The sequence below is a fragment of the Acomys russatus genome, chromosome 20 (genome assembly GCF_903995435.1).
Source record: "Acomys russatus chromosome 20, mAcoRus1.1, whole genome shotgun sequence".
Taxonomy (NCBI): domain Eukaryota; kingdom Metazoa; phylum Chordata; class Mammalia; order Rodentia; family Muridae; genus Acomys; species Acomys russatus.
The window spans coordinates 61,098,146-61,114,496 of NC_067156.1; the positions used below are offsets into that span (position 1 = coordinate 61,098,146).

The window sequence follows — 16,351 nt, forward strand, 5'->3', positions numbered from 1 at the left end:
GTGTCTTGGGGTACTTTTCCTCTATCTGTTTCAGAGTTTCACATCTGATCTATTTGGAGTTGATTTTTGTACAGGGTGAAAATTTGGGAACTAGTTTTATTTTTTGGCATGTGGATACTCCATTTTCCCAGCACCCTTCGTTAAAGAAACCATCTTTCATCTCATGTATATTTTTATATGCTTATGAGATATATAAATACCTATATAGCACACCCTTTAAAGTTGGCTTGTTTATATTATTAGTGGCTTTTAAGAATTCTTTATATATGTTGGTCTTATTTGTGTGTGTGTGTGTTCCAATCTGATAACACTGTGAGTGATGTGTCTTTTAATTTATATTAAGGCAATCTTCCCATTCTTGGGATAATCCATGATTAGTAATGATGTATTAATTTGTACTATGTATCCATATACAGGTTGGTTAATCCTTGAGTTTTATTACCTTTCTTTTAAGCACCTTGCATACTTTTTCTAAGATAACCTTTATTGCCTTGGTACCTGCTGGCAGCTCTGAACAACACCAGGAGAAGCTTGGGTGTCTCTCCCTAGCTGGGTTCCTGGTGTTCCTAGCCTCACCTAATTATCTATAGAGGTTTTTACATCCTGTTGGGAAAGTTCTGCCTCTAAGCACCTACTCTGTGTTACTTTCATTTTCTAATTGCTAAGCTGTTTGTTTTTCTCTTCCTCATGTCTGTGTGCTGTGTGTATTTCATGTGCATCCTCTTCGTCTCCTAATGATATTAGTAGATGTCCTCTTCTCTCCCCCATGAGTTTAGGAGAAGAGAAGTAAGAAAAGTAAACCTACTAGCACCATTTGCGTAGGACAACTGAAGAGCTCAGGTCACTCTTATGCTTAACCCACCTTCAGAGCAAAATGAACTTACCAGAAAATGGTAGATACACCTTTTTCCTAAGGGAGTCATTTTTACACCTTTCTTCCTCATTACAGATATTAAAAAACATTACTTGGTATTCAGAACGAGTCTTAACTGAAATTTCCCTGGGAAGCCTCCTAATTCTGGTTGTAATAAGAACCATACAGTACAACATGACCAGGACTAGAGTAAGTATCCATAGCTATTTCTCTGCCTTTGTTTAGTGTGTTTACAACATACCGCAAAACATTTTAATCCCATGAACTGTGATTATGAAATGTGCCAAAAATTTTAAACTTAATATTATAGAATGTGCTAGAAAAATTCAAATCAGCACTTGCCATATTGCATGATTCTGTTATAATGTCTATCCTAATGTTTAATGGTTGTTCTATGCAGTATGCTTTGCATGAAATGGAAAGCAAGCAGTGAACATCAGAGCTGCTGTAACTTGCCCTTACTAGACCGATAACACTGGTTTTCCTTCTTGAAACAACAACAAAAGGATACATAAAGATGCAAACATGAGAAAATACAAATTCAGATCAGGAAGAAAAGTCCAAGGAGCTGGGATTGTTGCTCAACTGGAGGTGCTAGCTGCCACACACAGCACTCCATAAACGGGATATGGCCATCCATGCCGTTCACTCCAAGGTCATCCTCAGCTACATAGCAATTTTGTTTGGTTTTGTTAAGACAGGATATTACTGTGCAGCTCTGGCTGGCCTGTCACTGGCTATATAGACTCGGCTGTCCTTGACTCGGAGAGCCACTTACCTCTGCTTCCCCAGTGCTGGAATTAAAGATGTGTGCTGTCATGCTCAGTGTACATACGTAGAGGACCTGAGACCAGCCAAAACTACATGAGATCCTGTCTTCAAAACAAAGAAAAATAAACCTCTTTCCCTTCCCCAAAATACAAGAGATCAAAAGCCTTGAAACTTTGGGGGATCAAAACAAGCAATTCTGATAAACTCTGTAGAACTTTGGTCTTAGTCAGTAGAACTATGTTACCAAGGAAAGCTATGTGTAGAAGTCATAGCTAAGGCATTGTTTTCTTAATGTTTTCATGTATTTCTCTCTGTGGGGCTTGTGTAGACGTATGTCCGATTAGTATTTTTATTTATCTGAGATCATAGAGGTGGTTCTGTTTTAGGAGGAGGAAGTACTTGTGTCTTAGGAAGATGCTGTGTGGCTGGGAGGGTCTAGAGCAGCACACATCAGTGCTTCTGCTGTGGCCGTCGGTGTTCCCGGGGCGAGAAGGCGCGTCTGCAGTCCCCTGCTGCCGTCTGGCTGGCCTCCCAGTGAATTTGGAAACAGTATAGTCTTGGTGCTGTACAGATCTGGGAACTAACGAATGCAGGTCCTAGGCCTTTTCTAACGTTCGGACAGTTGGGTGGGTGTTGCTTTCAGCCAACCGTCCTTGCAGTGTGGAGAAGAGAGGTTTGTGTTAATCTTGCTCTTTCCCCACAGGACAAGTACCTGCACACAAACTGCCTGGCAGCCTTAGCAAATATGTCAGCACAGTTTCGTTCTCTCCATCAGTATGCTGCCCAGAGGATCATCAGGTAAATACAAACTTTAAAACAATCGCTGCACTTTGCCTTTTGGCTGGTCTTTTGACATGGGTACCATGCAAGTGTCCTTTTTAAACATGTGCAAAAATGGTAGCTTTTTCCCAATTTCCCACTACTTTCCATGTGGTTAAGAATATCTTATTCCCTAACCTGCTTGTTGATTAGAGTCAGGGGCAATTGTGTTTGGTCCTTCTATAAACTAGAGTCTTAGGCCACATCTTAGGTTCTGTATTAGCTTTCCAGAGGCATAAGTACTTTGTTAGTAATTGACATGAATCCTTAAGAACTGTACTAAATGTCTTACAAAGCAGCACACTTTACTTTACAGGTATCTGTGTTTGTCTTTGGCCTTTTTATTTTCTGTTGTTGCTAGGGTTGATGCAAGTGCATAAACTGAACTGCACTCTGCAACCAAGGGTTCTCTCCCTAGCTGTTCAACTTTGTCATGATCTCCTGTTACTGCCTCAGCAATTACCACTATTATTTACATAAATTTGTTATATTACTGTTATATAGGCTAAAACCAGAGGTTGGTGGAGCTGTATTCTTTCCTTGCGGCTCTGTGGGAGAGTCTGTTTTTCAGCAGTTAGAAGCACCTTGCTTCTTGACTTGTGGTTTCTGCCACCATCAGGAGTGGGTGGTTGAGTCTGTCTCAGGTCTCATCCCGCTGGCCTCCTTTTTGTTTTTCTTTGTTCCACTTAGATGGTGCCGTGGCCCCACCTCACACATCCACAACCCTAGCTCGATCTTACTATCCGGACAGAACCATAGCTACATGTTTTCTTTTGCCAAGTAAAACAACATACTAACATTTTCTGAGGAGCTATAATTTGGCCTGCCATAACAGGGGTCATCAGGAGCCCCCGTCATCACTCCTCCTCTTTTTCCAAGCCTATGATCTTTAAAGATAAAAAAGTTAATTATCCAGTCATAAATACCATTTGCAGGAGTTTCTAGTATATGTGGGTATTTTTTGTTTCCCAGTAGGCAGCTCAGGGTTGTCTTAGCAGTTTTCAAGTAAAATATGTATCATAGAAGCTGTAATTTCTTCTTTAGTTGTTACTCTTAGGACCGTGCAGAATTTGTTCTTCTGACACTGGTGATTGAACCTAAGGCATTGCTTAGCTTACATCTTGGTTCCACTGCTGTCGCCAGCCCTGAGGTTTTTGGTTTTTGTTGTTGTTGCTGTTGTTTTGTTTTGTTGGCATAGGGTCTCACTGTGACTCCCAGGCTGGCCTCGAATCATCTTCATCTCTCCCCAACTCTTTCTAGTCTGTCCTCCCCTCCCTACGCACACAGCTTCATGTTCTCCCCCTTTATAGGAACCTCTCTGAGTCCAGTTTGTGTTGGCCAGTTGCTCCTGCCCCTGGGGCCTGCTCTGGAGTGCAGTTGATATACCAGGTATCACAGCATTAAAGAAAATTGACTTTACCTCTCCCAGCAACAACCACCTGCCAGGGGTTCCTCAGTTGAGCTTGCACAGGTTTTGTGTGTGTTTTCACAATCATTGTTAGTTCATATATGCACCTGCCCTATTGTATCCAGAAATAATTGTTTGCTTGAAGAAATCAACCACCTCTGACTCTTACAATCCTTCAGCCCCCTCTTCTGTATAGATCCCTGAGATTGGGGGGAGGGCTATGATGTAGACATCCCACTTAGGGCTGAGCACGCCAAAGCCTCTCATTCGCCGTGCTCTGACCAGTTCTGAGTCTCTGTTATTTGCCATCTACTGCAAGAAGGAGCTTCTCTGGTAAGAATTGAGCAGTGCATTGGTCTGTGTGTGTGGCAATAAGTCATTAGAAGCCATTTTAATACTATGTCCTTTTAGGAGAATAGTCATAGCAGGTTTCCCCTAGGGCCCACCTTTCTAGACATAGCCTTGTTAGCACTGTTAGGTATGGTGAGCTGGGATCAGTTTTGATAATTACTCAGAACTAACTTGTGTTCTTTACCTGTCTTCAGAACTTATTAGAGACTATTTTACAGAGACTCCACAATTGAGTTCACATCTGTACATTGGACTGCTTAGTAGTAAAGTGGAGAGAGGTTGACCAGTTAGCTGGCTGCGTACTAACATGAGCTTTATTTCTTACCATGAATGTTACAGTCTCCTCATTGCCTGTAGTCTTGCTGGCATCATGAGGAAACTTAGTTTCTAAAAGTTAACTGTTGGCCCTGTGCTTACTTCAGTATTGCAAGTTTAATGATCTCTGCTGTCTTGTGGTCCTTTTCTGCCTTGCATATATGAAGGTTTGCAATGGTTTCAGATTAGTTTTTTTATAATGAATGTTTTCCAAGGGCTGTCCCATATGAAAATTCCAAATGTTAGTTTCCCTGGAGACCCCAAGAAGGGATTGGTGTAGTTTCTAAGTATATAATCCCTTCTTCCATTTGAGCAGTTTTCAGTCTTGAGCGTATGGGCCATATGGCTTAGGTGGTCTTCTGGTCATGCCATAAAGCAGTAAGTGAGAAGGGAACAGGTTGACATGCTTGAAATGGTCAACTACTGAAACTGAGGGCAGACACAAATACAGTAGAATGCCCCCTCAGCAGCGTGCAGTCAAATAAACTGCGGGTCCTTTCTTTTTAGTGTATTGACAACTGAAAAGAAATTTGGGAAATTAGAGTTATTTCCTTGCTTCTGCCAGGCATTTCTAACCTTCTGAAATTGCAATGTGACATTGCCAGGCACGTTCTTTACTCTTGAGAAATGTGTAATCAACAGTTCTGTGTTGGGCCACCCTCGTAACTCTTCATGGCCACAGTTGTAGTTATCCTCAGCTGCATGTGGCCCCTGGGCCGTAGGGTACACATGCCTGAAAGGTCTTGTCAGAGGTGTCTGCTGAAAAGGCTTTGCTCTCAGGTATCTGGTACACAAGAGCTCTTTCCTGTCTCTTCCTGGCTTTAGTCACCTTGTCAAGAGATGGCACCAACGATACCATTTCTCGTGTGGATTGCACTATCCTTGGACTCACTGTGTGGCCTGGGTGACTTGAACCTAAGTTCGGCCTTTTCAGCCTCCCAGGTGCTGCAGGTATCCTTCAGTAGCCAGCATTTCCCTAAAGGATGAAGATGGAGACGCCATTGGATGTAGATAGAAGTCTGTACTAATACCGTCTTGTTTTGTGATCTGCGAGGACTCTAGAGTGCCGGCAGTCACGAAGAGCGGTATGCACCAAACTCCAACAGTTCATGTGATCTCTTTTTAATAGAGTGAACTTGTTCTTCCCCAGTGCCTAGGCACACACAGACGCCAGTTTTTTCCTTGCTGTGGTCTCTGCTGGTCCTCGTTTGATCTTGGCAGAGCATTAGCCAAGGAAGGAAGGAGAAATGTTTGTCTTAGAAACCTGGCTCCCTGTACTTCCTGTGGCAGTGGTACTTTGAAGGCAGTGAAGTTTTTTTAGGGAAATTTGGCATGGTTTGCCTTTCAGCTTAGTCTTTTCTTAAGAAGTTACATTAGGAGCATTTGCAGTTCCCAGGTGGAAATGTCTAAGCTTTTAATTGAGCCGTGTGACTGTGTTGAGAGCTGCTATATCATACAGCAGTGTCTTGGCAGACTTGATGGCACATGTGAAAACTTCATAGTTGATTTAAATTCCAGTTTAGACTGCTGGCACAGCTAGAATGTTCGCTTTTAAAGCAACACACCATACGTTTATCTGAATTTGATTTCTTGGAAGTAGAGACCTTTGTGGACAAGATTGCTACATGAGAAATGAACCATTAAAGTAACCTGCTTAGAACTTTCTAGACTGTGACATAGATTGTAGAGGTGACCGGGAATGTGTGAAAACACGGTCTGTGTACTTCATCCTCTTAGCCATGGATTGTCAAGCACCCAGTCCTGTCCTATTATAAGTCCTGATATTTTATTTTTACCCTACTTTTAAACAAAAAAGTTGACCTGCCATAGTTTTGTGGCTTTTTTTAGGTTTTAAGACTTCTAGGTCTAGAACAAAGCATCTGATGGTCTCTTTGCACACTTACTATAAATTATTACTCACAAGAGTAGTAGGGCAAGTGTGTCCTCACTCCCTTGGCTTGCTCCTCCCACCCTGGAGCAGCACAACAGAAAGTGACTGACAACAGCACACACAGTATTTTGTGTTCTAGGAAAGGAACCCTGAGCGTGAGACCTCCGTGGACACTGGCTGTCCTGCTGTCACTTCCGGGACAAGATGTCCTGGTGAGAAGCAACTTTGGAATGAAGGGTGTATTTAACTCACAGTTCCAGGTTGTAGTCTGTCATGGGAAAGTCAAGGCAGCAGGAATTTAAAACCGCTAGTCACATGACTTCCACAGCCAGGAACGAGGGGAAATGTGTGCACGCCCACTTGCTTGTGCTCAGCTAGGTTTCTCCATCATCACTTAAAATAGGCTTCAAGCAAAAACGCCCATCTTGACTTTTGAGGGAGGTGTCCTTGCTTTGTGTGGCAGCAGTCTGCCCACCGCTGCAGGGAAAGACTCTATGTCCCAAGCTTATTTCTTCTGTAAACATCCATGGCAAGAAGGGATGTGTTTCCCAGAAACCTTTGCTTAGGTAGTATCTCTGAAGCTAATGGAAAGCCTGTCACTGCTTGATGGGCAACTTGTCACCATGCCCTGTGGCACGGGAAGTGGCTGCGCACTGGCTGCCACTGTGGTTGAGAGATGACTGCTCTGGGTTTTATCTCACTCGCTTGTCCATTGAATTTATGTCCTGGAAACCGTGAGTGGCCACATCAGCCTCCTGCTTCCCACGTGGTCCTAATGCATCTCCAGCTCACTGTTGGTGTTCAGTCTTGAAAGCCTAATCTGAGTGCCCCTGACAGATCCAGGGTATTTTGGTAAAAATCTTGTTGCATCATAAAATTATAGATTTAGAAAGACCTTTAAAAATCATCTCTGACAACTTTTCCCACTTGGCATATGGCAGTGTGAAAACTTTCAGTTAACTACAATTAATCCAAATGAACATTATTGCAGAAGCGGATATAGACACCAGTTGTTCAGCTCATGGAGCAGGGCTAGTGCCACAGCAGATGAAAGATCTAGGCCTTGTTCATGCTCGTTTGCATTCATTTTCTTTTTCCTTCCCCCCTCACTCCTTTATTCCTTCCCCCTCTTTCTCATTTGGTCCCTTCCCCATTAACCCATTAATATGTTATCTGACATAAAACAAAGTAAGTTTTTTGTTTGTTTATTTTAATTTTCCAAAACAGATTTTCTCTGTGCAGCCTTGGCTATTCTGGAACTCACTATGTAAACCATGCTGGCCTCGAACTCACAGACATCCATCTGCCTCTGCCTCCCGAGTGCTGGGGATTAAAGGTGTGTACTGCTGCCACTACCCAGCTACAAATAAATTTCTAAATAAAGCATTTTTCTCACTATATTGGACATATTTCATGGGCTCACTACAAGTACCTTTTCCAAGACAAACATGTTAACTGAAGTGGGAAAATCCAGAAGACTAAAGAGAATCAAGAGGCCCAGAGAGATGAAACAAACAAGGGAGCAGGGACTGCTTCCTTAGAGGGTCTGAGAGGATGGCTGGGGACTGGTAACGGGAAAGGAGGTCTAGATGTATCCTGTGGCAGCTCTTAGGAGCATTCTGAGCATTTAACATTGGTTTTGCATTTCTCAGTTTCATCATTCACAAAACAGCAAATTCCTGCCAGGGCTGCCATAAAGAGAAAGATTTAGCACATGTAAAGTGCCTCGGATAGCATCTGCTGGATAGCATCCCTCAGCATTGGTAGAACAGGGCATCGGCCTTGGTAGAGGCTACCTACCACGTCTTGCTCATGATGGTAAAATATGTTCCTCTAAGTGGACGTACCTAAAATCCTGAGTGGCTAGAAGGAAGCACTATGTCACATAGACTGTCTTGTTCTGCACAACTGGCACCTGCCACACACTGCAGCCTGCCAGCTCTTGTTATAGTGTTCTGTGTCAGTGGGGAGCTACCCAAGGAGGCGCTGTTACCTTACCTGTTACTGTTGTTGTTAGGACTCATTTATAGTAAATATCAAATAGACAATTGAGTTACTTAGTTATATGTCTATTGTTTCCGGTTGTTTCCAGTGAAGGAACAAACATTTAAGTCTCAGAAGTGACTTGTCTAAGAAAAGTAACAGCACTGGGATTTGATCCTGCATCGGTGGGCTGCCCACATCTTGTACTGCCTTCTATTTCTAAGTGGTTGTTTGTTGGAAGGCAGGGTCTCACCATATAGCCCTGGCTAGCCTGAATTCAGAGAGACCCACCTCCCTAAAAGTTGTTCCCTGGCCTCCACATGCATGCGTGCCATGGGATGAACATATATATGTTCACATGCATGCACTTAAAAAAAAAAAAGGATCAGTTCACACTCAACTCTATGTCATTGATAGTCCCACATTGTCCTCTCTGCTTTGGATTATTTTGAACAGTTCTTGACAGCATTTGGTTTGTTAGAATTAAAGTGTAAGCACAGTTTATGACTTGGTACCTTTGCAAGTAGTAGAGAAAGTCGGTCTCTAGCCCTGCTCATCTGCGCTCATGGCTGGTCTGTTGAGAGTGCCTGTGAGTACTGTTCGCAGCTGGGACAGCTCCGTGAACGTGACTAGCTCTCTAAGAGGTGAGGAAAGGAGGCCGGAGATACTGTAAAATTACTCTGCATCAAACAGCTTGGTGTGTGTTTCTTCAGCCTCAACATTGATAAGTACTGGGAGAGACTGTGTGTGTGTGTGTGTGTGTGTGTGTGTGTGTTTCCTGCCCCCACCTCCCACATGGAAGGGACTGTGGATATGTACTACCTTAGAGTGAATGATATATATGCTCACTTCATGAACTTGATAGTTTTTTTTTTTTTTTAATCACTTCAACACAGTCTTGCTTTAGGTGTGGTTACGAGCCCTGAAGGGCCTAGAATCAGACCCCCTTTGCCATTTTCACTGTAACAATCACTGACAAAACTGCTAAAACCTTAGCATAAGCCCACCTGCGCCATCCCAGCTTCCACTGCGCCTTCCCTAAGGCCTTATCATAAACCCACTCACACTGTACTAGTGCCCACTATGTCTTCCATCCACCATACTTGCAGCAAGAAAGCAAAGCCATTTTCACTTAAAATGTCCCTGACAAGACTGTAAGGGAGAGGAATTGTAGTGACAGTTGGCTTGAGTGCTTGTGGTTTTCATGTCTTCTGTGATAAAAAGTTTCCCCAGCACACATCTGTCCCCTGCTCTGTATTGATTGTCTTCAGAAAAGCACACAATGTGACAACTAACCACTTGTTGGGCGGGATGTAATTTTAACACAAAAAGACAGTCTATGGTTATTTAGACTTAGCATTTTCTTTAAAATGAATTAAATGAGCTCATCCCTTCAAACAAAACCACTGTGGGTGGTGGTTGCAAATAGCAAAGTTAGAAATTAGAATTTAGTTTGCTTCCTGGTAACTTGAACACTTTGTGATACCAATGATGATGGTAACAAATGCGGGTTGTGGAGCATACTGTGTGATTCGATAGGTCAACATTTAGGAGCTCTCCCTTGTAAACTCAGTGAAGCAATATTTTTCATATGACTAAAGAGTTATTTTTATTAAATGTATTATGTCAACATACAAAGTTTTCATTCTTATATTTAAAGAAACTGATGCACATTTTCAGTTACTCTCAATTTTAATATCTATCCATGAAATTCATCTATGGAAACATAATCTGGACTCTTGAGACATCTTATAAAAGCCTAAAGGGGTTCTGCAATGGAGAGAGATCTGTCTGCTCCAGTGCCCTTCCAGAAGATAGCGTAGGTAGAGTGCATGGGAGTGTGTGAATTACAAGCCTGCTGTAGACACTTTTAAACATCTATTATTTCTGAATTAGTTATGTCCTTACTTCCTTCCATCAATATAATCAATACTTAGCTGTGTCTGCATTATTCATTCTTCCATTTAATAAATATTTATTCAGAAGATAGGGAATAGAAAGGGGCTATATATAAATCATTTTTATTCTCTGGGGAACTCATGGCCTCTTAAAGAGTCATAGATGGCAAACTTTTTTAAGCTTACTGCTCATCTTGCTGTTGGTATGGCCAACAATGTGTTTGGGCTGCCTGTTAGTGTGTGCTAACTACCTGATGACACAGTGCCCTGGGCTCCCTATTAAAGGAGAGTTTGTAATCATCTCTCAGGGTTGTGGGCTGGTTGCCTAGCTGGGTGGTATGCACTTGAGATCGCTTGTGTGTTTTCAAGTAGAGGGTAGTGAAGCAGGAAGCATAGTGGGCTGGCTTTAGATACTAGCTGCCAGCCAAGGGCCTGTTGAGGTGTTGGCTGGAGCATCTCAGTGTTCTGGGTGACCTTGCCATGTAGTATGACCTATTCCTGGGCAGGGCTATCTCAGGAATAGCAGAGACTGTATGTTTTCTTGCAATCTAGACCATCTATCTGAGACCATTGTTTCTACCACATTTTAATCAGTCAAAGGCAGGTCATAGGACCATGAGGTGCACAAATATAAGGAGGCACAGCTCATTTGTGGGTACCTTAATAACCCTAATAAATTTGGTTTCATAAATTATTCTCCAGTGTATCTAGTATAATAAATGACTTTATTCTTAAGTCCTGGGCTAAGATAAAAATCTATACTTCTGCCCAAACTTTTAAAATATCTAAGCTGAATCAAATTTAAAGTGTAGTCTGCATTTTTATTCCCTTGATTCCTGTTTAATGTAAATGTTTGTCTATGTCAGTTTCCATTGGGAGGGACATGCTCACTATACACCAAGGTGCAGCCAAGGCAGTAACTGGGTATCTGTGGGAGTCCAGGGCTATGCTGGCTGGATGCTCACTCTGTCAGGGCACCCCTCAGCTTGGCAAGTAGAGCTTGGAGAGCACTTCGAAGCCTAGCTCAGCTAGGGTTAATTCCCTCTCACTGTGGCTGGTATCCTCTTGGGAGGAAATTGGATGGGGTGCTGCAGCAGAGCTCCCCTTGGTGGTGCTGTTGCACTGCAGCTGCCAAGGAAAATAGCTTTGGATTTTGCTTTTTCCAGCAAGCATTTCATTTGATGCTGGGTTTGTACCAGGCCATGGGTTAGGCTTCAGAGAACTAATCACACTCAGTTACCATTCACAAGTTAAGAAGTACTTACCTGATTAAACAAATTCAAGCCAGATCCGTAGCTGCCTGCAAGTACCCAGACCCTGGGTATGGACTGGATTGCTGAGAACAGGATGCTGATGTGTTGATAAGTTCTGATTTTTAAAGGCATGATTTCACTTTACATAGAAAAAAAAATGGACCTTGCAAACTTGGCTGATGTGCATTTCCCTGTCATCCAGGCAGACCCATTGCTGGCACTCTCAGACCGCAGTGGTGGCGCTGTGTGCAAAATCTAGTTCCACTGCCTTTTGACAGTGGGTGTGTTTATCTGTGGCAGGTTTTGTTTTAACTTTTCAGCTATCTCAGTGTAGACACATTTGATTCAGCAGTGCTGCTGAAAAGAAAAGGAGTGACAACGGAGGGAAGACCTGAGCACACTGTGTGAAGAAAGCAGGGCATAGTGACTGGGGACATGGCTCAGTGGCTGAGGTACTGGCCCAGCAAGCATCCGCGTAAATGCCTAGCAGATGTGGAACTCACTGTAATCCCAGCACTTAGAAGGCAGAAACAGATTTCCCAGAGCAAAATGGCCAGCTGGGCTAGTTGAAACAACAAACTACAGGTTTGGTTGGGAGACCCTCTCTCATTGAATCAGGAGTATAATCAAAGAGGCCCACTGTGTCAGCCTCAGACCTCCACAAACAAAACCCCAAGGTATAGAACTGTGTGTGTGTGTGTGTGTGTGTGTGTGTGTGTGTGTGTGTGTGTGTGTGTGTGTTTGTGTGTTTAGTGTAAGTAAGGGGAGAAATCAGATTCACTTGTTTACATGCAGAAACTCTGGAAGGATACATGAGAAGCCATTACGAGTGGTTATGGGGTGGGTAGAATGCCACACTTCCCTCTGAATATCTCCCTCCTCTTACCATGCACGCTCCAGGAGGCCATCCATCGTCATTTTGCCCTCTGTTTGTATTCCAAGTACCCACAAAAATGCAAGCCATATAAATAATAATTTTAGAGTAAATGTTTTCCCCAAAATAACAGTTTATAGAAGTCCAAACCATATATGCACACTGTAGAAAATGTAGACAGGGCTTGAAGACATCCACAATGCCAACTCCCAAGTGATCATCACTGTTTCCTCCTCTTTTCCTTGTGCTCCTACATGCTAGGCAAGTGCTTCTCCACTGAGCTGTGCTCCTAAGTCTTATAGTACTTCTTAAGCTAAAATCATGATATATAGCATTACATAATTTCCTGTTCATTTGTGATTTTAAAAAATGATAGTTTGTGTTATATGAAGAGTTTTGTAGGCAGTTTTCACAATATATGTATCCTTCATACTCCAATGTTACAAGCGTAATGGCCTCAAAGTATTGAGTGAAGGTTTTATTAAGAGATAATACCAGAGCTGGGCGTGGTGGTGCACATCTGTAATCTCAGCACTTGGGAGGCAGAGGCAGGCAGATCTTTGTGAATTTGAGGCCAGCCTGGTCTACAAAGTGAGTTCAGGACAGCCAGGGCTACCCAGAGAAACCCTGTCTAGAAAAAACAAAAAATGAGTCAGGGGAGGGAGGGATAATACCAGAAGAGAGGCTACAAGATAGTCCTTCCTGTAAGGGGGAGAGCAGTCTCCGCTCTTGGGTTAGAGGTGTGTGTGTGCTTTAGTAAGAAGCAGGGGAAAGGGTGCAGACGGAGGGAAGAGCATGTTCGGCTGAGATGACTAACTCCTCAGGTTGCCTACCTAAGGCAAATTCACAGAGCATATCTGCTTCCCCTAGCCTGCTGCTGCTTATTACTGTGTGTCTTGTGTTCTTCACCTGCTCCCTTGGCGTCAGGAGTCCTCACACCCGGGCCAGTGCAGGCAGCTTTGGGGGCAGTCACTCCGTGTGCTCCTGTCTGCTTCCACTGCCAGCTTGTAAAAGGCTTTGTTTCAGTTTTTAATAATTGCCTGCTTGCATTGAGAATTCTCCCCAGCCTCCTTTTCTTTCTGGGTTGTCACTTATACAGAGTTCCATCTTTGCACATACTGGTTTACGTAGTGGGACATAATGGATGGAACTGAAGCACTTCTGAAACACCACTGGCGTGACTGAAAATGGCTATTTGCGTGCTTTGTCACATATGCTCACATATTTCACAGACCACCCTCGCAGGAGAGCATGCCCTAGAAGCCCCCTCTAAGAGGGTTGAGGTCTTGGTCATTCTCTGTCTGACCCTGTGCCTTTCTCCCTCTTCCTGTCCTCCCCCGCCCCTTTTCACTTCTAGAGGTCTTGCGTGCTGGCCCTTCAGCCTGCTACACAAGTGCTTTTCCATGGAGCCACATCTCCAAAAGGCTTTACAGTACTTTTTAGATTATACAGAGTGACACATGAAATGTCAATAAAACATAGGGGAAAATGTGATTAAACTACTATATTTTGACTGGGTGCGTGGTGCACGCCTGTAATCCCAGTACTCTGGCAGACAGAGCAGGTGGATCTCTGTGAGTCCAAGGTCTACAAAGCAAGTCTAGGACAGACAAGGCTACACAGAGAAACCCTATTTCTGGGGGGAAAAGTTACAGTAGCACTTATGAATTTTTAAGACATGTTTGTTTATGTGTGAGAGCCTGGCACATGACATAGCACACATACTAAGGACAACTGGAGGAGTCAGTTCTCTTCTACCATGTGAGACTTAGGGATTGAACTAAAATCCTCAGGCTTGCCAGCAAGCATCTTTACCTACTGAGGGTTTGTTCGCATAAATTCTTTTTTAAAATGTATCTCAGGCTGGTCTCAAACTCACTGTGCAGCCAAGGATAATTGAATAGTGGTCTTTCTGCCTCTACCTCCTGAGTACTGCGATTACAAATATATAAAACCCAAAGCTTCCTGCATTCTAGCACGTGCTCTACTAACTAAACTACACCCCCAGCCCTATAAATAGTATTTTATATGCATTTTATGTTCCTCATATATCTAGAAATCAAGTATCAAGTATCTTGTGTTGAAGACTAAATTTGTTTAAGCACTTTTTGCTTGCAGATTTCCTTCATTATAAGAGACTGATAATGTAAAGTCTCTAGCCTACTGTACCACACCGCACTTACTGCTCCACACTGCACTTACCGCACTTACTGCTCCACACTGCACTTACTGCTCCACACTGCACTTACCGCACTTACTGCTCCACACTGCACTTACTGCACCACACCGCACTTACTGCTCCACACCGCACTTACTGCTCCACACCGCACTTACTGCTCCATACTGCACTTACTGCTCCACACTGCACTTACTGCTCCACACCGCACTTACTGCTCCACACTGCACTTACCGCACTTACTGCTCCACACCGCACTTACTGCACCACACCGCACTTACTGCTCCACACCGCACTTACTGATCCACACCGCACTTACTGCTCCATACTGCACTTACTGCTCCACACTGGACTTACTGCTCCACACCGCACTTACTGCTCCACACTGCACTTACTGCTCCACACTGGACTTACTGCTCCACACCGCACTTACTGCTCCACACCGCACTTACTGCTCCATACTGCACTTACTGCTCCACACTGGACTTACTGCTCCACACCGCACTTACTGCTCCACACTGCATTTACTGCTCCACACTGGACTTACTGCTCCACACCGCACTTACTGCTCCACACTGCACTTACTGCTCCACACTGCACTTACTGCTCCACACTGCACTTACTGCTCCACACTGGACTTACTGCTCCACACCGCACTTACTGCTCCACACTGCACTTACTGCTCCACACTGCACTTACTGCTCCACACCGCACTTACTGCTCCACACTGCACTTACTGCTCCACACTGGACTTACTGCTCCACACTATACTTACTGCACCACACTGCACTTACTGCTCCATCCTGCACTTGCTGCACTTGCTGCTCCACACTGCACTTACTGCTCCACACCGCACTTACTGCTCCACACCGCACTTACTGCTCCATACTGCACTTACTGCTCCACACTGCATTTACTGCTCCACACTGCACTTACTACACCATGCTGCATTTATTGCTCCATCCTGTACTTGCTGCACTTGCTGCTCCATCCTGCACTTACTGCTCCATATTGCGCTTACTGCACATGCTGCACTTATTGGCACTATTGTAGAGGGAAATGCACCAGACTCCTATAGTTAGCCATCTTGTTTCATCCTGTTCTGCAATCTGAATGATACTTGTTATTCCTGGCTCCTTTTTTTGAAGTGCTGAGGATGGAATCTTTGGTGTTATGCAGGTAATACTCTGCTACTGAACTACACTCTGATCCTGTTCATTCCACTTGATTTGCACAGAGCTTTTTTTTTTTCCCCCCATTAGGACACAACCCTCTTTTGGTGGGTAACATTCTGTCTATCACAATTTCTTCAGACTCAAACTCTTTATAGTGATGGCCATCATCTGAGGCCTCATCTTCCTTGTTAGGCTTCCAGTGGCATTTCAGATGAAGACACTGGGTAGAGGGAGAAACACAAATACAAGATGAGATGGGGCTCTGGGGTGCCCTGCAGGTTTGAAGAGCTCTAGTAAGCTGTGACCATCTCTTTATCCAGCAGTGCCCAGCTGAGACATCTATTAGAAACAAAGAGAAGGGTATCACCAGGGGACAGCAGACAGCCCCGCCCCCTCAAATGCATTTACCTCACTGGAAGCTAGGAGGCCAGAGGCTCAATGTCTTCAGGAGCAATTAAAGGCCCTTAGGGTCACAATGAAGTAAAATCAATAAATAAGCAATCTATGTAACTTGACAAATGAGCACCAAGTTTCTGTCCCTAAAAGAGCATCTAGTCTTGATT

At 43.7% G+C, this 16,351-nt stretch overlaps 2 protein-coding genes across 3 annotated transcripts in view; both read left to right on the top strand.

The window, feature by feature from the left end:
* Positions 1 to 16,351, top strand: part of Rpl17 (ribosomal protein L17) — a 390,846-nt gene that overhangs the window by 132,099 nt on the left and 242,396 nt on the right. The window lies entirely within an intron of this gene.
* The window catches only part of Dym (dymeclin), a 262,842-nt gene that overhangs the window by 88,357 nt on the left and 158,134 nt on the right, over positions 1 to 16,351 (top strand). For both annotated transcript variants that reach the window (XM_051163665.1, XM_051163666.1), the window contains exons 11-12: positions 950 to 1,063; positions 2,349 to 2,443. In XM_051163665.1, the coding sequence (XP_051019622.1) occupies positions 950 to 1,063; positions 2,349 to 2,443 (209 nt within the window). The remainder of the gene's footprint in view (positions 1 to 949; positions 1,064 to 2,348; positions 2,444 to 16,351) is intronic.